Below are 26,622 nucleotides of genomic sequence, written 5' to 3' on the forward strand. Positions count from 1 at the left end.
GCCTCCTCCCACCGTCGCCCCCGCGGAGTTAATCCGCGCGACGGACAAACGACGCGAGACTTGCGGTATAACCTTTAAACAAGATCAGATGTTTAATTTCAGCCTCGATCGTTCGTGGAAAAACAATCTTATGGTTCTGACGAAAAAAAAAAAACATTTTATTTCTTTTTTAATTTTATATTTTAAATTTAAGATTTCTGAAAAAATATCTTAATTATCTCTCCAAGTTTTGTAAGATTTATTTTTCAATACTTCAGAACTTTATAAGAAAAAAAGTATTTATATCTTGTATTTTTGAGAATTTATTTTTCATTTATGAAGATTTCTGAAAAACTTTCTTAAATTTTTTTGAACCTCTAAGATTTCTCTTAGAATGCTCAGAATTTACATATATAAAAAATTTGGAAAATTGTAAGTTTTTCAAATATAAATTTTTCATATTTTAAAATTATTTTAATAAAGATTTTTGAAATTTACGAGATTTCTGTGCGAGATTTATTTCCAAATCTCGTTCTACAATCTTGCAAGTGTCAATTAAAAAATTGAGAATTTCCTATAAAATTACAATTTCTAAAATTAATATAGAAATCCTGAAAAACAATACAAAGAATTCTAAGACAAATTTTCACGAAGCAAAAGATATACAGATATAGATCAAAGAATCTTTACTAACCGCGACGGAACATATGAATAGAAATTCCGAAAGCATAGTTCCGTTGAGTGTTCAACGATCATGATAATTATGATGATGAGACGCTTGAGAAATGTACAAAAAAATCACCGTATTCGACATAGGACTGAAAAAAAAAAACAAAATTTAATATCTCGTTCCTCGCAAGGACAAACGCTATAGACAAAAACAAGAATCCTGGCATATTTGTCTCGATAGATCCATTAATGAAGGAAGAGAAACAAGAGAAATACGTTCTTTACGAGTTACGTGATGTCAGAAACTCCCTGTGGTAACGAGACAGATAAACATCTAACAATAAGGTACGGAAGAGAAAGAGCAGGAGAAAGAGAGGGGAGAAAACCGCAAGTGCCGGCTTAAACCTGCTGTTCTCGCGCCTGACATTTAACGTCAATCGTCGCCAGTCTGGCAATTCGGAATTTTGTTTGCCTCTTACCTCGGGGAAGAAAAAAAACGCTCTCTCTAAAGATCGTAGTCCATACAACAGTCGCCAATTTTTTCATTCTCGGCGATTAAAACGCATTCGCACGATGTTTGTAAAACTGGATGCACGATGTATCAGGGCTGTTCCTACAACAGCGTAATCATAATAATCATAAGCGACTGTAAGACGCAATTGTACGTTCATTTTCTAACAAATGTTAAATAGTTTTAATCTTAGCGTGATTTATATACCTTTTATCTTTTTTTAGTTCTATGAATATATGAGAAAAATAGGGATTAGAGAAATTACAGAGATTAATTTATGTTGATAGAAATAAACAAAATGTCTTAGGCGATACTTTACTATCACTTACATTACGTTTACGCTATTGTGGAAATGACCTTTAGCGATTCTCGCATGGATCCCTTCCTCTGTGATGTTACGCGACGAATGGCGAACAAACTATTTTCATCGTCGTTCCTCGTATTTTTGGAATTTAACGGTCGCGCTTTATTTTTTGTAATGCTGCCGCGTTATATGTTTATATGATTGAAATACAAATAAAAACTCAAATGTCTAAAATATGGGATGTAGACATGTAAGTTATTGATTTTTTTTGTATTTAACGTACAATATATAAAATATATTTGATGGATGCATATATGTGTATATATTAAGCATTTGTATAATTCAAAATAAAATTTGAGAATTAAAAAAAAAAGTAAAATGTAAGTTATTCCTCGTTTCAAGATTTAAAATTATATACAATACTGGTAATCAAAAGAAAATAAGAATTTCGGATAAATAAAAAGACTTAATATTTTTAGCCAAGGCTATATATGTATGTTACCTACCGCTACAATGCTAAAAAGAAAACAAAGTTTCCCAGAAATAAGTTTTGAATTTCGTTCATGGAAATTTCGTAATATTATTTTTAAATGCAATTCTGATGTAACAACACTAAAAAAAGTGTTTGATTTAATTTTAACATGTTAAAATGTTTGATTTCTCTTTTTAAATACTTAAAAACGTTTTAGTTTTAAACGATATTTAAAATTAAAATGTTTAAAACTAAAATATCTTTAACAACTTTAAACATTTTAGTGTTTTAAATATAAACGTCATTTAAAATTAAAACATATGTACGTATTTTAAAAAATAGAGACAAAAATAAAGAATTTTAATATTTTAAAAATCATTATTTTTTAGTGATTGTTGACTAAAATCATTATTAACTATTTAATGCTCTGAATGAACAGCCGTATTGTTCTTTTCTCGCAAACAATTAAAAGATAACTTTTAAATTTTGTCATGTTGCAGCAAAATAAATGATAAATATAATCTTATTTTTAATACACACACACACACACACACACACACACACATATATATGTGTATATATATATATTACATCCAAGCATATTATGTACGCGCAGGAAGAGCGCGCGTGTGACCTCGACGTTAAATAAAAATATGGCTAATAATATTCTCTAAAAAAACGCGCCGTCAAAGGAAAGAATTAAGGTCAATCGGCCTAAAAAAAAATAAATAAAAAAACTCTTGTCTTACAAAAGATCTTACACATACTTAGAATGCCAATTAATAATTCATTAAATCGTGCGTGACAGTCCGAACGGCGCGGAAGGCGTTCAATCGCTCGGCCAACAATTTTTTCATAAATGCCGAAATAGCGAACTGATGATAACGACGACGCGTCTCAAACCATCCCAGGTATACAAATTTCCCCGTCGTTCGCAAAATCGCGTTACGGCAGAGAGCGCCGGCGGAAAAAAATCGGCTTGCGCAAACCCGCGTCCCGCGATCGCGCTGTGTTTCGCAAAAGCCGCAGGAAAACGTCGACGCGCGATTGAAAGTGTCATGCTCCAATATTTTCGCGTGCGAGCGTCAGCGGAGAAGAGGAAGAGAAATGCGGTAACGCGACGAGTGGTTCGCCGCTTCGCGGCATAATCGGCGTTTCACTACCTGAGCCCCGCGCGCCCTCGGTCCCCGCTCTCTTGCCGCGATTTGCCGTCTCCGTTAGTTTCCCGCCGACAATCTCAGCGAGGAACGAGAGGTTCGCTGCCGATTCGCGGCAGTTCTGCCTAGTATCGCTTTGCATGTATTGAATAAAAAGAAGGACAGAGTCCACGAGCCTAACCGTTTGCGATTCTATGATGCATAAATTTCATCGAGCAACGCGGATACGAGTCGCCTACTCCTCGACAATCAGGCAACGTCTCTCGCAAGGATTACATAAGCTTCTCCCTACTTCTCCAAATCGTCGTTTCTTAAAATATACATGTAACCTGTGTGGAACGTGGCGCATCGCGTGCGTACGAAAGCCATAATAAACGTCGCAATTGACGACGTAAAAATTCTACGAGAAATCTCTGAAAATGTACCTTATTATTTATTCAATTACATATTATTTCTTTTTTTCAGCATATATATATATATGTGTGTTATTTTTATTTCCTGCTATTCTGTTCGAATTTCCTATACTGTTTTATTATTTTAGTCAATAATAAAAAGTAAACAATTTCCACATAAGAGATTGAAAAAAATTTTAAATAAAACATTAATAAAAAAATAAAATAGACCCGACTAGAACAGCACAGATAAACTCTCTTTTTTAAACAGCACAAACGCGCTATTTAGTTTCTTATTTTTAAATAAATTGCAATAATTATGTAGATAACTATGTATACAAATTAAAATTTATTATCTCCGTGATGAGAGTCTCTCATGAAATTAGTACAGCAAGAGAACCAATCAGCAGTGACAATTTCGATGGATTCGACTATTGATTTCATCTTTTTTTTAGAAATAATTATCGTTAATTAACATTCGTAAAAATATACTCTTTTTATCACAAATCTCTACAATGTTTTAAAAATATAAAAAAAATATATTTTTACAAAAATATTATATATTTTTATATATACATAACAAGATGAAGAGAATATAACATATCTTTTATTAACAATATATTAATTATGTTATATAGTTAGTCTGTTAATTATAAAATGACCCATGTCGAGACGCTTCTTCGTCATGTCAGAGCTATGTATTATAATAATGTCACATGTTTAAATTATTTGTAATTCAATTGCCCGTATTTGTCACATTGTATTGCATTTCTTTTGGTGTATTCGTTTGTACATTGTTGACCATTGTTACATTACCGCGTAAATTTGTGAGTTTTACGCGTCATACGTGGAAGCGGATACGTTTCCGCCGTGTCCGGTCCAGTTCGTGTGAACAAACTTCCCTTCCTGACCGAGCAGTTCGTACGTGTGAGCGCCGAAGTAGTCGCGCTGGGCCTGCAGCAAATTCGCCGGTAATCGCGCTGTTCTGAATCCATCGTAGAAAGCCAAAGCCGTCGATAGAGCAGGTGTCGGTATACCCATCGTCACAGCAGCGCTCACCACTATTCTGGCACTCCGATGGCACACGTTCATAGCCTTAGCGAAGAACTCGTCCAACAATAAGTTGGATAATTTCGGATTTTTATCGTACGCCGCTTTTATATTTCCCAGGAATGCGCTAGAAAGAAATTACACAATTTCTCAAATCTCTCTGATAATACGCTTCTTTAGAAAATGTGTTTTAACACTTGTTACCTGCGAAGTTTTGTTATACTTATAATATTTTTAGTGCACATCTAATCAATAAAATATATAATAGTTATTATAATGTTTACAGTGTTCGGCAACAGGTAGAAGGAAATTTAAAGAGTAATTCTAAATAATAAAATAAAACGAAAAATCAAGAATAACAAAATCGCAATTAAGACTCAGTTTTTTAAATTATAAGTATGTAAATATTCATGTAAAAAATACCTGAATATTTAGACTTTATAATCAAAAAACAAATCTTCCACACTGGAATTCTGCAAAATTAAACACTTTTTTTAAATATTATTGTTCCAATTTTCATTCCATGTTACACTGAAAAAAGGTTTTTAATTTTAAGATAATAAAATGTTTCATTTCTATCTCTGTTTTTTAAATACTCAAAGATATCTTAGTTTTAAACGGTTTTTAAATTTAAAACACTAAAACATTTAAAACTCTTAAAGATTTTTAATTTTATAAAAATAAACAGAAATAGAACATTTTAATGTCTTAAAAATAAAAAAAAACTTACTTTTCTCTTACAATAGAACATTTTAATGTCTTAAAAATAAAGAAAAACTTACTTTTCTCACTGTATCTTTATCTTTATCCTATCGCGTCTTTACGTAAGATGAATGATTATTCATTTTATCAGTGTTTAAAAAAAACGAGAGTTATATTGCAAGTTTATATGACAGTACGAAATGCCCCCTCCCCTATCCCTGAGACACAGTTCTGTAGCCTTGACACTTTTCTTTGCCTCTCACTTTAAAAGGAAATTCGCATCAAAAGGATCGACGTGGCATTGATGATCGTAACTAGATGAATTAAAAGAATCGGATAAACTAATATTATTCAGCCGTATCCTACCTTCTAATGATACACCCGCCTCGCCACATCAACGCTATTCCACCATAATTCAAGTTCCAATTATGGATCTTGGCGGCCTCTCTCAGCAACATGAAGCCCTGCGCGTACGAGATAATTTTCGCGACGTACAAGGCCTTTCTCAAGTGCTCGAGGAACTGCTTCTTATCGCCCTCGTACACTGGATCCGGGCCCGACAGCACTGCGCTCGCCTCCACGCGTTCGTCCTTCAATGCGGACAGGCACCTGGAGAAGACCGACTCGCCAATCAGCGTAACCGGCACGCCGTAATCCAGCGCGGCAATCGCCGTCCACTTGCCGGTGCCCTTCTGGCCGGCGGTGTCCCTGATACGCTCAAGCAGATAGCCCTTCTCATCCTTATACTGGAGGATGTCGCGCGTGATCTCGATCAGAAACGAGTCCAAGTTCACCCTTATTCCATTCGTTAAACACCGCGCTCATCTCCTGCGGCGTAAGCCGCAAGCCACTACGCATCAGGTGGTACGCCTCGCAGATGATCTGCATGTCACCGTACTCGATGCCGTTGTGCACCATCTTAACGAAGTGTCCCGCGCCGGTCTCACCTACCCAGTCGCAGCATGGCTCTCCGTTAGCTTTTGCGCATATTGCCTGAAAGATGTAATTTTGCACAGTGTTTCGTAAATTCTTATTACTAAAAAAGTTTTCCAAGCTTAAAAAATAGGGAAGTCACGTAGTTTTTTTTCATATATCTTTTAACAAAAGTTTTAGCGTTGTCATCTTCAAAATAATATTAAGTAACAAACAAAATTTGAGCAATAAAAATAATTCATTATTCAAAAATATTTTCTTATAACATTAATGGGAAGAGTTGAGAAAGACTGTTATTTCTAATAATTTTAATGTACTAACAAGCGTAGCTAAAATATTATACTTAAAATATTATAAATATTTTTTCCACCTTTTGACATAAATATTTATTAATATTATTAATTTTAAAACAAATTACTGCTTTTATTATTTAAATTTTGTTCATTATTTATTATTTACGAGATGCCAATGCCAAAAGCTCCTTTGTTAAATGATGTACAGCCTTGAATAAAGTATTGAACATTTATACTTTTTAAAAATATTTTTTAATTTTTAACTAAAAGGAATTAAAACAGAAATTAAAATCTGAACTATTCTTTGTTTTAAGAATCTTTTAAACTTATGGATATTACCAATAATGTTTTTTCTCCTCTTTTTTTAAACTGAAAAATCTCTTTAAATAACAATTAAGCATTGCTTCTATTTCTATACTTGGAAAATGGGTTTGATATGCGGCCATGCTTTGGGATTGCCACCAGGCATCAAGGAGGGTCCATATCTCGCACCATCTTCTCCTCCGCTTACTCCACTGCCCACAAAGAGAATGCCTTTCTGCTCCAGATCCTTGGTACGTCTTTCAGTGTCCTGATACTCCGAATTACCACCGTCGATGATAATATCCCCATTGGAGAGAAGGGACAACAATTGTTCAATAAAGGCATCCACTGCTGTGCCAGCTGTGTTACATCAAAACAAATTTAACTGTGTTAAAATCACATCCTCTGCACAATTACAGATTTAACTTATAATAATGAAAAAAGAACTTGCCTTTAACCAACAACATTACTATTCTTGGAGTCTTCAGCTTGCTCACCATTTCCTTCAAACTGTAGGCACCTATAACTTTTGTACCCTTGGCTTCATTCTCGAGGAAGGACTTGACTTTGTCCACGGTGCGGTTATAGGCGCACACGACAAAGCCATGGTCATTCATGTTCAGAATTAGATTCTGCCCCATAACTGCTAGCCCAATGAGAGCAATGTCTGCTGTCCTGAAAGACATAGAGTTCATACAAAGTCTAAAAACAAAATCCCATCTCCTAAACCTAAAGCACCAACTGATGCATACAGATAGCAAAGATGCCCAGCAATATAACAGCGATATTCCAGCAAGTTCTATCATGACTATAAAGCAGATTATGTATTAACAACAGAAATATAGCAGAAGCAAAACATACTTTACTATCATGATATTGCTTGCTCATTTTCTTATCCATCTCTAACGATAATAAAGAAGAATAAATTGTACTCAATTATTGCTAGATTTCTACTAAAATATGCAACACATCCTCTCGAAAGATTTGGCTATCTGAGCATTTCATTTACAAAATAAGTTTTGTTTAGTTCTCAAGCAGAACATCAAGTCACGGTAATATCGAAATGACGTCAAAGTTAATTATAATTGGGCAAAAAAATAGCCTTTAATAACTGTTCTGAAGTCATTTCAATGTCAGGACGACCTTCCTCGTTCCGCTTGTATTTCTGCTATTCTGAATAAACTTGATGCGGACGCAGGGTAGAACGAGTACTCACGGGGTGCTCATATTTGTGGACGTGGTTCACAGACGTGATTACAAGGATGAAAATGCTGAATACTGAATAAACGCGCGAGTGACTCCTCGTAGTGTAGATGCCACGGGCGCAACAAGTGGTCAAACGTCGAACGTTGCGCCGTTGCGGGCGACCGAAGGACGTGTGATTCGTGCGATGTCCGGCAGGTAGTGTCAGCCGACGCATCGCTGACCAATTGCGTCGTCCGACGTCCGTTCTACACCGCAAACGTCGAGATCAGTCGAGATACCACAATGACGCAGCGTTAACGCGCACGCTGCTGTGCCGTGAGATGCGCCGGATTGCACGCGGTTATCTAATGAAAAGATTATGGCTGAGATTGCGCACTCGAATTTGTAACTCGGGGTAGGGTTTTCGAAGTAAAATAAAGCACTGATTTTTTAACAAGCAGTTGAACTGTATTTTAACAAAATTTACTCTTCATTACACAAAGCTAACTTATATATATACTTAAGTTAATTGAACTATCACACGACCTTCAGTGATATTGCTTTGGCACAGTCTAAGCAATTCCCAATTAAGTATTACCTGACGAGGCAAGATTCCTCGATCGAAAAGTGGTATTATCGAGAACGAAAAGTTTCTTCGTTCCTTATAATCGCTAGCGATACGCACTTAGAAGCTCGCAAACTCGTCTTCGCGTGACAATAGCTCCACGCTCATTGACAACGAGCTACGACATTTCGACGAACGGAATTCGAGCGCTAATAACTCTTTCCTAGCCTTACGTAGTTCTTAACAATCGTTAAAATCCTTTCAAATAAAATATATTAAAAAACATATTTTGAACACATAACATCCTAGGTAGCAAACCTAAGTCATTTTAATATCAAATTTTGGTCTGTGACTATTATTGATGTCTCTAATTGACGTCTTAATGACGTTAAAATGACGATCTAATGTCACAGACTGTTGATTGTTGTAAATAATTGTACATCCCCAGTTAGCCAGGCCTGTTAAAATCACATATCGTGAAAGCTTTACAGCAAGGATTGTTTCAATTTTGACAACAATTTTATGACAAGTAATTGTCTGTTGCTTTGTTTTCTAAAAGTTTCGAGCAAATTTACGGCAAAAGTTTTCATCACACGATGCTGCAAATAACAGAGAAAGACTTGTACATAAATATTACGTATAGAAATTACAAGATTAGTTCCGACACGATAAAATGCAAAATTTAAGCAAATAACAGAGCAAACCTTGCTACACGACATGACAATAAATTTATGGCAGAAACAGGAAATCTTGTTAAGCACATAATAACGGCAAATTAGTAGCAAGAACAAAATAAAACTTGCCGAGCATACTTACGCAACAAAATTGCGACAAGGTGTGTCCGTAAACAGCTTAGTTTTTGTTGGCAAGGCTTGTCGCAAATAGTATGACGCACATTTTATGCAAATAACAGGGTTGCATTATCGGGTTTTAAACTTTATTTCTGACTTTACTATCTATCTCGAGATGGCGCATTTCTCTTGAAAAGGATATACCTACTGGATTAATAAAAAGGGCTCGTCGAGAACAGAGAACCAAGTATGATTGCACCATTCACATTTGATATTGGACTAATCAGTCTAATATTTCAGTCTAATAATCATTTTTGTTGATCTAAATTTCGACAATATTTGTCCTGTTCTTGCCACAAATTTGCTATCATATTGTGCATAGCAAGATTTGCCTCGTTTTTGCCACAAATTTGCTATTATGCTATGTACAGCAAGGTTTGCTCTATTCTTGCCACAAATTTGCTATCATATTGTGTACAGCAAGGTTTGCCTTGTTCTTGCTGCAAATTTGTTATTATGCTTTACTAGCAAATTTTACCCTGTTATTTGCATAAAATATGCGTCATACTATTTACAACAAGACTTGCCAACAAAAGCTAAGCTTATAATGCGGACACACTTTGTCGTAATTTTGTTGCAAAGGTTTGCTCGAGTTTGCGGCAAACTTCGCGCAAAGTTTGCGTCATTTTGCTAGCTGGGTCATGGAACATCAATCCTCTGAAAATTTTAGATTGAGCATACCTTTTATTACTGAGATATGAAGAGTTAAAATTGGTCTATACACCAGTAAAGAGTATGCAATTTTATCCGTTTAACATGAAAAACCTCGAGGTTATTTCTCATATAAAGAAATGTTTCAGATGAGATTTGTTTGTCTGTTAGAAGACTAATTTATCATGACCTCAAATCGATGTTTAAGTCAGAATGTTATTTAGAAGTCAACTTATGATTTTCAGGAAAATGTTTTTTAACTGATGTCGGATACCTATCTCTATGGGCATTGAACAAATAATGTATATACGGGAATATTTTATTAACCTTATTTTATGCCAACACGGTATCTTGCTTTATATTTTATAAATCCGATAACCTTATAACAATATTTCAAATATATATAGATACCACCGATTTCTGAAATATTGATGCGGTATTTACTATGATTTTTCTAATAATGTTAGTAGTGATAGCTTTTTTATCGAGATATTTTACTAATTACATAATTGTTATTGAACTACGAAAAATTGTTAACAAAAGTAGTATTATGTGATTTTTTTTTATTAAACATCTTTTTCAAGTTCGTGAATAATATCAATTTTAACCCTTCATATCTCAGCAATAAAAGATATGCTCAATTCGAAATTTTTATGGAGTGAATGTTTGATAATATACAATCATTTACCAAAATCGTATCAAAACTTGATATCCACAAAATGGATGATTTTTGTAATTGCTCTTTCCAATTTGAAAAATATTTGGTTTTTTTCGCACCATACCAACTATTTTTTATTTGATTTCTTCCATAATTTAGAGATCAGTGATTTCATCTGTCCTGACCATTTTTTCACGTTTACAATTAATGTTACAAATGTTACCTGAAATATTTGTAAATAAATATTAAAAGATAAAAACTACACAATTTCAGAAATTCAAAAAAATGTTAATGTATAAATAGTCAAATAAAAATAAATAAATAAATGGGTAAGTCAAAATAATGATATACACTGGTGCAAAAAAAACGAGACAAAAATTTTGACCGAATTTTTAGACGTTATTCAAAGTGATGCAACTTTGCGAAAAATCATCCAAATTACATGTACTTTTTTTAAATTAAAGAGCAAAGGCTACTTTAAGAATCCCTAGGCGAAAGTTTGATTTGTTAAGTGCGAACCTTTTGTATAAAAACCAAACATGTTTTTTTTTAATTAAAAAAAGTAAAAGTTTGTTATCATTTTTTACAAGTTTCTCGTTAAAATCTTGTTAATATTAATCCAGATTCTTAAAGTTCATTCTTTTCTAAGCAATTAAAAAAAAATACATGTCGATACAATGTTTTTTGTTGATTGCACATGAGTTTGAAATTTGCACTGCATTTTAAGATATTTTAGCGAATAAATATGGTATTTTTTAAATATTGTTGCGTGCGCCTGAGTCGGGAGGCTTCCCGATGCATCAAAGTTTCGCTGGAGGGCGCGAAGTCGGCTCCTTGACAACGGCTGTTGACGCGTTGTCAAGGGAGAGTTCGAGTCGGGATTTTAAGCTAAATGGACGTATTTGTTTAGGCTTCCTTTAATTGTATCTCTCTGAGAATAAAGCACCGTGTTAATGAAATCCTTGGTTCGTTCCTTAATTTACCGCGCGACGCAATTTGTGTGTGCGAGTGAGAGTGCGAAACTGCACCGCAAGTGCAACAATTCCACCGATAAATTTTAGAGCCACATAATATGCAAAATCCAACCATCAATCTCCGCATGATGTGCACGTGGTGCACATCGGGTCATTTTGATGACGGCGGTATGATTGAGTTAAATACGAATGAAATCAATGTGCAATATCATATTTACACTCAAAAATTACAATATTCAAAAAATTTTTCGTATTTATTAGCTAAAATACTCTAAAATACAGTACAAATTTCAAACTCGTGTGCAATCAACAAAAAACATTGTATCGACGTGCATTTTTCTTTAAATTGCTTAGAAAAGAATAAACTTTAAGAATCTGGATTAATATTAATAAGATTTTAACGAGAAACTTGTAAAAAACAATAACAAACTTTTACTTTTTTTAATTTAAAAAACATGTTTGGTTTTTATGCGATACAAAAAGTTTACACTTAACAAATCAAATTTTCGCCTCAGGATTCTCAAAGTAGAATCTTTACACTTTAATTTAAAAAAAAGTACATATAATTTGGGTGATTTTTCGCAAAGTTGCATAAAGTTGCGTCATTTTGAATATGGCCAAACTTTTTGTCTCGTTTTTTTGGCGCCAGTGTGTATATATAATATGTGTGTGTGTGTGTGTGTGTGTGTGTACTTGTATATTGAAAAGTAAACATTTGACTTACTATTTGGATCACATAAGATACGTGATAAGATACGTTCTGTTTTAATTTTGTTTCCACATCTTCAAGATCATCTTTTAATAGAAAATCTTTAAAAGTATCAATTTTTTCCGTTTCTTCCATTTCAAGAGTAACAGTCGAACGTTTTTTTACGCACTTTTTAAAGTATGTATTCACATCAATATTTATTTTCATTTTCATATTGTATTCCTGAGTTAGGTTTTTTGTAAGATTACTCATGTCTAAAAACATTCAAGATATATCATTTATGTATAAAAACAAAAGATATTTTTCAAAATTCAAAACATGTAAGTTGAAAACTAATGAAGAATGCAAAGATATAATGCAAAAATTTTTCTGAATAAGATTATGACTGTAATATAATTGTAAATAAAATAGGTCTATTTGCATACTTACTTTGTTCACAATTATAGTTATACTTTGGTACTTTACTAGTACTGGCAGTTATTGGCAATTCATTCTTCTTTGCTTTTAATGATATTGACTCATAAACATTATTATTATTATCACCTTCACATGAATCTGTTTTGGAAAAAAATTCAGCTCGTGAATCCGAATGTAACAAAACAATGTTATTTCAATATAACAATTTATTTACATGTACAAAAAACCTATTTATTATTAGATGTATAAATAATATTATATATTATATAATATATAATATATATTATATATTATATATTATATTATTAAAGTAAACAGCCCAGTTTCTAATATCTATAAAGTAGCGGTCCCAATTTCTATTATTTATGAGTGCGATATATTGCTAAACTGAAGACGAATTATATTAACACGTGCATTAAAAAATTTGAGTATGACTTACCCATATTTTTAGTTAAATTACTTAGATCTAATAATTAATTATTGTTTTAATAATGTTTGTCTACTGGTCTGGGGAATTCTGACTCTTTCCAAGTGCTGTCGAATTTAATCTTATAAAAATTAAAAAAAAATATGTTTGTAATAATCAGTAGGAAAAAGCGCTTTTTAATTTGACTATAATCTTTCTGATATTTAGCGAATTTTATTACAAATATATGTACGGTCAGTGTCAAAAACTACAGTAGTGTCAGAAACTGGCCGGATCAAAAATTTTTCATGTAAAAATATGTAAAAATCTATAGAATTATGTATCAAAAATGTCCATGCAAAATTTTATATTGTATATTTTTATATGATTTTACATAATTGTATATAATTTTATATAATTCTGATATAATTCTATAAATTTATACATGCTTTTGTATGAAAAATTTTTTATTGAGAAAAAATTATTTATATATAATCATATACAATAATTAAATATAATTATTTATAATTACATATAATTATATATAATTGCAAATAAGCCATTTTTTCGGTAAAAAATTTTTTATACGAGAGCATGTATAAATCTATAAAATTATATCAGAATTCTATAAAATTATATAATATAAAATTATGTAAAATTATATAAAAATATACAATATAAAATTTTGCATGGACATTTTTGATACCTAATTCTATAAATTTTTACATACTTTACATGAAAAATTTTTGATTGGGCGGGTCATTTACTTTATCTGATATTATGCAAAAAATATTACTTAAAATAAAGATACGAGTATACTACAAATAATTAAAGTTAAAAATATGGAAAAGTTAAAAAATGTAACCAAATATTGTCAAAATATACTACGCAAAATAAACAATGTTATGTAAAATATAGAAATTTATGAATATTTATATAAATAAAAATATAAAAATTACTTGCATAACCTTTCTCAGAGGTCAAGCTTGGACTTGATGAGACGTTATCATTATTTTTATGATCTTGCCACTGATCATTGTTATCAATACACTGATTATTCTCATCCAAATATAACCTCAAGTTATCCCAACATGTACTAAGCCATGATGAATCGATGTTATCGAATAGACTTCGATTCCTATTTCTCAGTAGGAATGAATCTAAAAGTAATGGACCTAAAATAAAATAATTTTCTATAAGTAATGTAACCATAGTATATATCATTTATATTGTTTTTAAATAGGTAGATCCAATATATATCCAAAGTATAGATTTATTTAAGTTACAAAGATATTGTTTTATATATGTTTTGTGCAAATCCCATTTTATTTTAACAAAATAGACTTACGAAAATCTTTTTCTCCTCTGTACAGCTTTCTCAAATTTAAAACATTTTATTATTTCATAATAAGTATATGAATGTGCTTCATAAGACTTACCTTTTTGAACATCTTTCTTAGTATTTTTATTGAACATTGGAAATCCTACAAAATTTGACAGAAAACTATTACAGTTAGTACTGCTACTTGCTGTATCCATGTTTTAGCGGTTCTATTTTTCTGAACTTTTTACGATATTCTTCTTTTTCGGTATTCGATGTAAAATCAGATTCTTCTTCGACTTGTATCAATTTTCGTCCTGCCACTGCATAAGCCACGCTGTAACAAAATAATATAATTGTTATTAAAAAAATGATCTATTACTATTTTTTATAATTACAAAACATTAACAAACGTTAATGTTACATGCGAAAAACAAATAATAAGATATATTTCAAAAAAATAATATAATATTACTTATAATATGTTCCATAAATTTTTCGAATAGTATGTTTTGACCATATAGATTTTAACTTCTCCATATGTTTAACTGCTTTATCATATCTTGCAATATTAGTATAAATAGGCCAAAAAGCTGCACAGTGATTTTTTGTCAACTAATTTTTTGGAATTACTGAGAGTCCGTCTTAGTGGAGTCAAATTTGGTTTTTATTTCGGAACCGGTTCAACCAACTCGGATTTCAATGATTGACGGCTTAAAATTTCACAAATTAAATATACTAAACCTTTATAGATTAAAAATTATCGCTTTTATTTATTTAATAAATTATTTAAATTATATTTTTATTATAATGTGTACGAGAGAAAACGCAGTCAATGTACAATGTTAGGTTTAATACCAATTCTAAAACTGTATAAAAGAATTTGAAGCATAATAAAACGCTGAAAAGATTCTGGAGGGGATTTCAATGTAGAAAAAGACAAAGAATAAACAGATGTTTTGGTAATCTCTCGATGACGTACGGTCCGGTTCCGCAGATAGTCAAATATTCGGTACGTTTAGTTTTACTTTTGTAGTCTTTCAGACAACATCCAAGAGCAAGCGAAATTTTATAATATAATTACAATATTAATTTAAATAATTATTTATTTATTGAAATAGTTATTGATTGTTAACCTTAAAATACACAAATAAGTAGTGCCATGATAATCTATGTGCATTTTTATTTTAAAACAACTAATTTAAAAGAATAATATATAGAAATAATATATAAGTAAAAGATTAAATGCTTAACTAATTAATGAAACCTGTAATAGAAAATTATTGGTAAATTATTTATATATTCGTATAATGACAATATTAGCAATATAAGAAACATACTAATAACAGAAAAGATAAAAAATGTATACATTTACGTGTTTTATTTTAGATATTTTAAAGTATGGGCGAGATTGGACCCTCGCAAACTAATGAAGCAAATCTTTGCTTCATTTGCAGTAAACATAATCTTGCGAAGTGACGTGCAAAGTGACAAAGGGATTACCAACATTAAAGCGTCGGTTGAAAGAAATGACGGTTTTTCGACTTTAAAACAAGCTGAGTTTGTTTATGTGCACAAATCTTATCGTCAAAAGTACATTCACAAACAATATATTAAAGCTGCGCAAAAAGATCAAGATACCAAACTGCAGTACAGTCCACAAAAGAAGAAATTGAGAACTTTAATCAATAATTTCAATTGGATAGACAATTGTTTTATTTGTACTAATATTGCAGTTGACAAAAAAATGAAAAAATCAAAACGCCCAACAGTTAATAACGTTACATCTAATAATTTTAAAATTAGTATTGTCAATTTAATAAAAGACCGCAGAGATGATCATAGCAAATTTTAAAAGACTCACAGGTGTTTCGGATTTAATATCTAGACATGCTGTGTATCATAAAAATTGCTTTCAGCTATTGCTTTCAGCATAATTATATGCCTGAAGATAAGGAACGCAAAACACATAAGCAAATCTTAGTTGATGCGGCACTGATCATATTCTACACAAAATAATTGTACACGATCAAAATATTCTACACAAATATATTGTACACAAAAAAATTGTACATGGAAAAACTGTGCACAAGAATCAGCCTTGAATTAAAAATTGCACACGAATATATTGTATATAGAACAACTGTCCACTACAGTTTTTCTATGCACAATATATTTGTGTACAATTTTTAATTCAAGAATAATTCTTGTGCATAGTTTTTCCACGTACAATTTTTTGTGTACAATATATTTGTACAAAATATTCTGATCGTGTCCACGTACAATTATTTTGTGTAGAATATTATCAGTGCTGTTGATGCTGCTATGAACACTATTTTCGACTTTATAAAGCAAAATGAAGACTGTCATTTTACATTGGAAGAACTGAAAAATAAAGTTAGTGGTTCGAATAATACAACCATCCTTTCAAGATTACGAAACAACTACGGATGTAATATAGTAAGTTCTTATCAATTTGCGCGCTTATCATTTTTGAAAATGAGATGGAAGATGTAGAAGATGTTTGAAAATCTTTGTATATTATGAATAAAAATATATTTTATTACCGCTAAACTTCTGGTAAATAATTATTTACAGTTTACAAACAATAGAATACAAGGAAGCACATTCAAAAAATCATTTATCGTTCAATTTCAATTTTTTTGCATTTTTTTATATTCCTGTAAAAAGCGGCAATTTTTAACTTATAAAGGTTTTAGTATATTTAATTTGTGAAATTTTAAGCCATAAATCCGATTAAGATCCGAGTTGGTTGAACCGGTTGCGAGGTAACGCTCGTTTTTCGTCCAATTTGACTCCACTAACTTGATATGTCTTTTCTAAGCAGATTTCGTTTCATTTTTTAATTCTTCTGTTAAAAAATGTTATAATACTAATTAATAATATTATATAGTATTGTTATAGATAATTATTGTAGATAATATTAATATAGTATATAGTAATATTATTTATAGAAAGGAACAGAGTATTAATTATTTATTTCCAGTTGTATTATATTTCATTTTTAGTTGATATTATTTAGTTAATATTATATTTTATATAAATTATTCAAATTATTAAAAAAAAATTATTCAATAATAATTACAAGAAAATATATTTATCTCACGAGTACAATTTTTTATATTATAATAAAAATGATTTAAATATTTAAAAAAATCTATTTCTTACTATTTTCAGATAATCATATCACTTAAAAAGTAAAAATTAATAAAATTTTAATTATTTCTTTTCAGTTTATCATTAAAAACTTAGTGTAATAATTTCACATTTTTTGTAGTTAAAACTGCAATAACAGGTAAAGTTCTATTGAAAAAAAAATAAAAATATTGTGCCAATTAAGGTCCGAATTCTCCCTTAGATAAAAAGGAGTTTTAATGTAAATATCAAATATATAATCATGCCCAGTAAGCAAAAAACATTGATCAACGTTTTTAAAATATTAATTTTAAAGAAATTTCCGTAACATTATGTTTATATTTTCCTTAACTTAATGTTTCATAAATATTTAAAAAATGTTACTTAATAATATTGTTGTCTTAATACTATTAAAGTATCCCCGCGAATATCGTTCGCGAGTGTCGCGTCGCGCGAGTAATTTTATGCATCGAAATCGGTTTCGAAAAAGACGAGCGTTGCAGGGCGAGTATCGCGTTTGCGGTCTATGGCTTCCGGGATTGTCGCACTCGCACATCTCACTCGCACGAAGCAGTATCCCAGTGAGAAATGAGTCATCGCGCGACACGACACTCGCAAACGATATTCGCGAAGACGATCTTTTTCACGCGGCGCTACGCAGCTCGCTACTTCCCGGGGAAACCGTGGACGGAATCCGCTCTCCTCCTCGGCCACGATACTCGGCGCGACGCTGTCCCTCTCGCGCGCTTGAGTCCGACAATGTATTCCAAAATCGCGAGGCCGCCCCATGACTGACGCAACTTATGTCAGACGCAGAACGAGAACGGGGTGGCTCGCTGGCCAGTGGCTTTACAAGGCGCGATCGAGACGAAATAACTGGGCCATCTCACCGATAATAGTTCCCGGTACTCGTCACCAACTGCGCCGTCCTCAGGGCACTTGATCCGCTCGCTTTCCGGCACCAATATTCGCCCTTTTGTCCTAGAATAAAACACATTTACCTTTGCAAATACGCACAAAAGTACAGGCGATTGCGATCGATATGCGATCGACACACTGCCCCCCCCCCCCCTCTATAAGGACTGCGCGTTCATCCTCGCGCATCACGCGATCCCCGTGCCCCAATCATAGCAAGGCGAACAGTCCTGCGCTGTGGGCATTCCGGCAAAAAAATGAGCCTTTTTTCCCCACTGTGCGACGAGTCCGAGACACGATCCCAATCAGCAAAACAATATTAAAAAAATGTTTTTTATAATATTTAAAAAACATTTTAAAAGACATTTCTAAAAACGTTAAAAATAATGAGATAAGTTCCTTTTTTTAAATTAGAAAAACGTTTTTTTAAATGTTTGGACAAATATTTTTTTACATTTAGTAAATATTTGTTTTAAAATTTAAGAAAATGTTTTTTTGACATTTAGTAAATGATTTTTAAATATTTACTAAACATATTTACAACAAAAGCAAAAAATTGATTGCATTATTTAATAATTTTGATAAATTCAACGTAACCTTACCAATCTAATAAATTTCTACGATAATTTTGTAAAGGAAAGAAGACTATACATGTTTCACCCAAGCCACGGTACCTGTTAGAACATGTTTAATTTCTGCGCCTGAAAAAACGGTCACCCATCCAAGTCAACCATGCCCGACGTTGCTTCGAAGATCGTACGCATCCTAATGCTTCGTGATGATCCATGAATACTTTATGTTAATGCATACATATTTGTTATAGATTATTTCAACATAGATGTTGTCAGAAAGATGAAACATGTATAGTTAATTATATTTATATAAATTATATTTTTATAAATATATATAAAGAATTACAATTTTTTACTGATTTTTACATATGCGAAATAGTGAAATATGAACCCAGACAGCACCAGATATCGTACGAATATTATACTCTCATACGTAATGTACTGTGATCATACCGAATATACGTAAAACATTCATATAACGTCTCAGTAGAATGTCATTTTGATATATCCTCAAGATAAACTTAGAATATAGCGACTGAACTTCGCAACTCCTACTGAATATACTGAGATTATATCTAATATACTCAAAACATCCGTAAAATATCCTATGATATATCTCATGTATATCTATCACATATTTCCAAAATATCCGCGTAATATCGAAAGTGAATCATGTCAACGCTATCTATGATCTGTAACGTTACGCATTTTCGTCTGCCGTGTGATGCAGACACGTGGTGAAGTGTAGGGTGTGAACGTGCGAACACGAACTCACGGACAACGTGGTTTTCTCAGGAATTATGCCCAGATAACTCTGGTATGTACATAAGATATAATATAGTAACGTAAACTATAATAATATATATATATTGTATATATACATATATTATTTAGGTTATAACCTACAATTATCTGAGCATAATTTCCCAAAGCACCCTAGCGTATTCAACAGATATTACGCTTCATTTTTTGCGATAGCTTCCTGATGTGCGAAATGATTAACTCCTCTTCTTATTTCTTCTTGCTAATTCTGTATGTTTAATTCCTTGTTCCTTATTCCTCTCATTATGCATGAGCCCATATAATGTGAACATACTGTAGACATATTGTGAATATACTAAAGATATACTTTAGACATACGTATAACATTCTTAAGATATATTCGGTATATTCTCATAAACTGCCAGCGAAATTCTATGGGATAAGGCAACGCGGACATAGTACGTTATAAGTATATACTCGCCATATTACAGACGTATCTCTAATATTATACGAATATTGCAATATACTTTCGCAATATCCTATTATCGTTCTCATAATCTACATGTGCTGTCTGGGAAAAGATCTATTTTTGCGCTGTTCTTAAAAAAATAAAATATAGATGTCATTTCTTATAATTTTTTAGTATTGTTAATATGCCATATTGTTTCAATAAGTGCAATGTTGTCTTAATCTCCACTTTCTTTATGTTCCGATGTTTTAATCTACGCTTCAGAGGTTTTATTTGTACGCTTTTGTGATTCTTTCATTACATAGATTCACTTCCTCTTTACACTTGATTTACGCTACATATAATTAGTGAAGCTTTCTAACCATAATTTAAATATTTTTTAAAATATTATTTTAAACAACTTTTTAAATGTAAAATAATTATTACAGAAACATAAAATAAGTGTTACGTAAATATTATTTTAAACAATTTATTAAAATCTTAAATTAATATTAAAAAATATTAATTAAATATTATATAAATATATGTCCTAGATTATTATTTCAAATAACACAGGCACAAAAAAAAAAAGTGGTTGGTCCGGCGGACTAGACTAGTCAATCCTTATGTATTTCGATCCGCTGAATCCGAATCTAAGATCAGAATTGCAAAGTTAGCTCGCATTTTCTAACCTCAAAAAAAAATTTTTTTTAAATATTGGTCCAGTGGACCAGACTAGTCAATCCTTATGTATTTTGACCTGCTGAATCCGAATCCAAGGTCAGAATTGCAAAGTTAGCTCGCATTTCCTAACCTAAAAAAAATTTTTTTGAGTTTAAGAAAAAATGAGCTAATTCAGCAATTCTGACCTTGGATTTGGATTCAGCGGGTCAAAATACATAAAGATAGACTAGTCTAGTCCGCCGGACCAACCACTTTTTTTTGTGTGCCTGTGTAATTATTGTAATATAAATATTACAATATTAAATTAATTAAATATTATATAAATATTTGCTCCAAATCATTATTTCAAATAATTAATTATTGTAACATAAATATTAAATTAATATTAAATAAACATTTTTTAAATGTTTTTTAAAATATTTTTTTTAAGGTTTAAATAAATATTACATAAATATTAAATAAATGTTATGTAAATATTATTTTAAACGTTGCATTAAAATGTTAAATTAATATTAGATAAATATTAATTAAATATTATATAAATATTTGCTCTAAATCATTATTTTAAATAATTAATTATTAAAATATAAATTCTAAATTAATATTAAATTAATATTTTTTAAATATTATTTTAAATATTATTTAAAATTTTTTTTTTATTTAAAATAAATTTTAAATAAACATTAAATAAATGTTACATAAATAATTTTCTTAAACTAGTACTTTTAATAAAAAATTAATAATTTTTAAATATTAAATAAACGTTTTATAAATATTTTTTTTAATCATTATTTTAAAATAAATAATTAATATAAAATAAATGTTTAATAAATATTAAATAAATATTATTTGTACAATGAACGCTAATAATGTAAAAATAATCAAAAAATAAATATTTGAAAAACATTTATAAAATATTGCTTGCTGATTGGGATTAAGGCTCGACATATCGCCAGCGAGCGTACTTGAATTAGAAGTACAATTATTAATTACTCTACACGATAATACAATCACGGTCATAAGAATAGCTCGGTATTACGCGACCAACCAACGCGATTCTCACCGACGCTTGTAACACACGCATTCTACTCGCAACTCTACACACGATTCCGTATATTACGCAGAAAGTTCAAACATATACGCCGAGATATAGTCTCGTCGCGGGCCTTACACAAATCCTCGCGAGGTGGTTGCGGCGTCTCGGTATAACGCAATCCCCAGGTGCTCGATATCCTCGTCCGGGAGGTGGCTAAAAATTCCTCGAAATTTCGTCTTGGCACAATGCTCGCCACTCGGAGCCCTCAGTATTCTTAATCCCGAAAGTCTCACTCTCTCGCATCGTCCCGATGTCTCCCGCAAATCGCAATTTATGATTATAACGCGACTGTCGGCTCGGCGGCTCTCGAGAAGAAGAATTACAAAAAAAGGGCACTTAACTCACAAGACGGAGTTCGATACGTGCCCCGGGTATGCTCGGTAACACTAAATCTACTCGCAGCAGTATTTTCTTAGGAAGCTTACCAATTCTTTTATTATCTTGCGAAATCGAAGTGGTGACGTTGACTTGCACCCTTGATCACTTCATCGAATAATGACAAATACTATAGAATAAACGGTCGGGGGCGCGATCAATGCGCCACGTTGATAGTGGCGCATCGATCGCGCTTCGATTGGAGCACACGAATCGATAGGGGCATCTACTCGTCCTGTAGGATCTTAACGTTCGAGGGCGCCTCTGGTCGTGACGCCGCGCGATTTAAAGGCTGCGGTTTGCATGCCTCGATGGCTTTCCTCGCGGTTCTGGCTCCTGCTGGATAGGCTCGGGGATGATCAGGCCCCGTCTGGCTTATTCCTCGAGGCCGTGACGATCGCTCCTGCTGGGGTTTCCTCCACCGACGGGCGTAAGGGCGCACGCTATTTCCCCGGCGTCGTCTTTGGTGGCACGCGGTTGCTTTGTTTACTTCTTTCCTTTCCTAAAACAGGACATAACGGCAGTGACTGCTCCACAGTGACTCTCCTGATGTATCTCGGTATGAATACCCTGGATATTTGATCTGATTTGCAGTCCCTCGGTTGTCTAGGCTCCTCATTAATAATCCTTCGACGGCTGCTCCGTAATTTACAATCGGTCATCTTGGCACACCACTCTACCCGCTTGCTAGTAATTTCTAAATCAAATTAGCCAGAAAAAAGGAAGAGGCATCCACCCTTCTCGAGATAAGGCGCGGCCCTAAATGACTCTTCCCGGCCGAGCCTTAGTGACGGACGAAAAACGTCACGTCACAAAGTAAAAGGATATATTAGCGATTAAGAAGTAGCCCATTTGAAAAAAAAATTTAACTACAAGTTTATCTTTCTGACATCTATTAAACTGATCTATAACAAATATGTATTTATGAGCATCAAGTGTTCATGGATCATTACGAAGTGCTAGATTGCGTACGATCTTCGAGTTCTCGTCCAGCCTCCGTGGTGTACGGAGCAGTTTTCTTCTTCCCATCCCTGAGTCAAAGTAAAAATTGACTGGTGTATGCAGATAGCCAAATAAGAAAAACAAACAGATATCTGATAATAGGAAGAAGAGATTGAGATTGCACAAGGTCAACCTATATATAGTTGACCCACCAACGATCAAAATCTGGATCAAACATCCCATACAGAGACAATATCAACACCCCGAGGAATTGATATAGATGAGGTGATAAGAAAATTTCCGAGACTCAGCCCAAACGCGACACTGAAGAAGATAATTCGCAATAACTCGTTTAATCACGAAAAACAAGGGCACTACGAAGAAAACAATTTCAGCAACATGATTCTTATACATGCAATCAGTTAAGGTCATTTAAAAAAGGAAACGGTCAGCAATAATGATACATTATATTGTTTGCGATATAACAGCAACATGGCAATAACAAATGATTGATAACAAATTAATGCTGACATGTTGTTATCAATTTGCCATTGTTAAAAATAGAATTCATATGAGTTCAACCTAATAGACATAATGCTGTCTCATCTTGTTCTGAGTTTGTTTAAATTAGTTACTGCACAATTGTTGGCAACATAACTGCAACATCAAGACATTTGGCTATCTGAGTAATAAATAACTTACTACCGCAAGATGATTAGATCCCAAAATCAGAACAAAACCATAGATAAGCTGAAAATCATATCAGTAAACATAAATTCAATAGTTTCAAACCAAAAAAGACTGTCACTATTTAAGTTGATGGAAAAATATAAACCAGACATCTTATGCATTTCGGAGACAAAATTAAAAAAAGAACACGTAATAAGATTCGTAGTTTATAATGTCATCAGAGACGATAGGACAACGAGACAAGGAGGAACGACAATACTAATAAAAAAAATCATATACCGTATCAGAGAGTAAACATAAATAACATAAATAAAAATCCATTACTAGAACAATAATAAAACAATAATAAAAATAAAAATAAGAAACAATAACTAAACGGCATATGCAACGAGCGAAGCGCAAAAAGAATTTATTCTTTCAAACAATTAAAACTAAACCAGAGAAAAAAATTTTATATTTTTGCGTCGCAGCACACGCACACGTACACTCGCGGGAAATAAACGAGACGGCTTTTACCAACTTTTACGGCTTAACACCAACTTTATTGAATTCCAAGGAAAACAGAAAAACAATGAGGCGTTCTCCTCGGCAGGAGGCCGGCACAAAACTGACTAAGAAAATGTTTATAAACATTTCCCCGGCAACCGGCCGATCGATAATTTTGATCGGTTTCTCAGCTAACTGGCGACGCGGAGTATATCGGGCGACGCGCGGCGCGTATATAGCAGAGGATCTAAATGCGAAACACATAAAATAGCAGAACTTAAATAACAACCCTGATTTATAAAATTGTATGACAAAAGAATTGTAAAAGATTTATAATCCGTCATTATAAGGGCATAATTGAGAAAATAGATGTAGAAACATTAACCTTTTATAAAACATTAATGTTTGCGCAATTAAATTTTGAAATATGTTGGCATAACAATAGCGATATCATCTTAACAACACATTGGCAAAATTAAATTTAGAAATAGATTGTGCAATAATTGAGAAAAATATTTCAGTCGTAACATATGTTTAAAACATTTAGAAATATAATTGTGCACAAAAGACTCAAATTATTCCCTAATTATTCCTAAATTTTATGATACATAAATATTGAAACATATGGAATGTGTAATATTGTATATTTCAATATTTGTGCATTATAATGTAGGAATGATTTAAGAGTTTCTAACCACTATTACTATCAATAAAATACTTAACTCTCCAACGGACGCAACTAATCTGTCAGACAAAGTGTCTCTTTTTTAATCTTTATTAAATGTTTAGTGAATAAGCGATATTTGTTAAATTCATTGTAATACCTTTTGAAATTAATTTTGAATTAAATATTGAAGATTAAATGCTGTAAATGTTGCACACTAATATTATTGTTGCATTATTGCTGCATTGTAATATAAAAATATTAAAGATTATAATGTAATAATTTTAAATGCTGAAATAATTGCAAATGTTTCAATATTTGTCTAATCTTTATTAAATATTATTCAAGAATTATTTTTTGACAAAATTTAACTGTTGCGTTATGGCGAATTATCTTAGCACAATCTATAATGCCATTATTGTGCAATGTTTGCAAAATCTTCCTATCGGGGAATATCATTTGACAGGTGGCTAACAGAAAAAGAATTGTACAGAGCAAAACTATACTGCATACAACACCGCATCTTTCCCACAAGGACACTCAAGCAGGTCTACAATAGCTTAAGTAAGCATGAACCCAGATAGCCAAATAAAGACAACATGTTGTCATTTTGCTATCACTTATTCTGTATTTAATTTCATCAAACTAAAACCAAGGTGTTTCCACAAACTGACTGTTGTTCTGACATCATGTGAAGTCTTCATTAGAATTCAACAAACTGACGGCATGTTGTCTACATGCATGCACTACGTTCAACGAGCGGTGTTTGATATCATAATGACAGCAAATTGTCGTGAGGTTATGTTGTCGGCAACTTGTCTACTTCGCAATTAGCATTTTATCGTCATCCATATGTCATCTATGGTAACATATTGTTACAGCATATTAACAGCAGGACGACGGCATGCATGATTAATCGTGAATGCTACAAATATGCCGACATTATGTGAAGTACGTGTATGCTTGAATGTGAAGTACGCATATAACTTGAATTTTAATACATTCTCAGCTAACACAAGACCGAAAAGTTAACCCAATAGTAATATTCAATTTTTGAATAGTTAACGTCTCACTTTTTTCACAACTTAGTGATGATTTACGTCTATAAGTTGACTATATATTATTGAGTTAACTTTTTAGTCTTATGTTAGCTGGGAAAGTGTATTAAAATTCAAGTTATATGCGTACTTTAAACATTTTATACAGCATTGTTAGAAATTATCAAAAAAATTATACGTACTTTTTTGTAAGGGTGGGTTCCGATCACACTTAAACGAAATGCTATATTAAATCACTATTTATTTTATAACATTATAAATTTTCAAAAAAT

General features: G+C 32.1%; 2 protein-coding genes across 7 annotated transcripts; both read right to left on the bottom strand.

The window, feature by feature from the left end:
* Nucleotides 1-3,533: 3,533 nt before the first annotated feature.
* LOC105835226 (6-phosphogluconate dehydrogenase, decarboxylating) lies at nucleotides 3,534-7,466 on the bottom strand. The gene is given in 5 exon segments (XM_012678301.3): nucleotides 3,534-4,661; nucleotides 5,603-6,024; nucleotides 6,026-6,229; nucleotides 6,881-7,125; nucleotides 7,217-7,466. Coding segments are annotated over 5 exon segments (1,458 nt in total). The 5' UTR covers nucleotides 7,461-7,466; the 3' UTR covers nucleotides 3,534-4,318.
* Nucleotides 7,467-9,907: 2,441 nt separating this feature from the next.
* LOC105833276 lies at nucleotides 9,908-24,472 on the bottom strand. 6 transcript variants are annotated; one of them, XM_012674899.3, is made up of 8 exons: nucleotides 23,080-24,466; nucleotides 22,561-23,012; nucleotides 18,549-18,639; nucleotides 14,621-14,839; nucleotides 14,141-14,356; nucleotides 12,788-12,913; nucleotides 12,374-12,612; nucleotides 9,908-10,898 (listed from the first exon to the last, which is right to left on the bottom strand). In XM_012674899.3, the coding sequence occupies exons 4-8, from the start codon at nucleotides 14,718-14,720 to the stop codon at nucleotides 10,803-10,805; spliced, it is 777 nt and encodes a 258-aa protein (XP_012530353.1). In that variant the 5' UTR covers nucleotides 14,721-14,839; nucleotides 18,549-18,639; nucleotides 22,561-23,012; nucleotides 23,080-24,466; the 3' UTR covers nucleotides 9,908-10,802. The 6 variants fall into 6 exon arrangements, with proteins under 6 accessions (XP_012530353.1, XP_028048165.1, XP_012530351.1 ...); XM_028192364.2 differs by having other exon boundaries at nucleotides 14,141-14,341; nucleotides 22,561-24,472; XM_012674897.3 differs by having other exon boundaries at nucleotides 22,561-24,466.
* Between the last annotated feature and the right edge of the window lie 2,150 nt (nucleotides 24,473-26,622).

This window comes from Monomorium pharaonis, chromosome 10 (assembly GCF_013373865.1).
Source record: "Monomorium pharaonis isolate MP-MQ-018 chromosome 10, ASM1337386v2, whole genome shotgun sequence".
NCBI lineage: Eukaryota > Metazoa > Arthropoda > Insecta > Hymenoptera > Formicidae > Monomorium > Monomorium pharaonis.

Excerpts from the sequence above, each read along its gene's own strand:
- LOC105833276 (XM_012674899.3), bottom strand. The coding sequence starts at position 14,720 with ATGGATACAGCAAGTAGCAGTACTAACTGTAATAGTTTTCTGTCAAAT. Across the intron at positions 12,613-12,787 it reads TAACTATAATTGTGAACAAA|ACATGAGTAATCTTACAAAA; the intron begins GTAAGTATGCAA and ends GAATGTTTTTAG. Across the intron at positions 10,899-12,373 it reads TATCTTATGTGATCCAAATA|GTAACATTTGTAACATTAAT; the intron begins GTAAGTCAAATG and ends CAAATATTTCAG.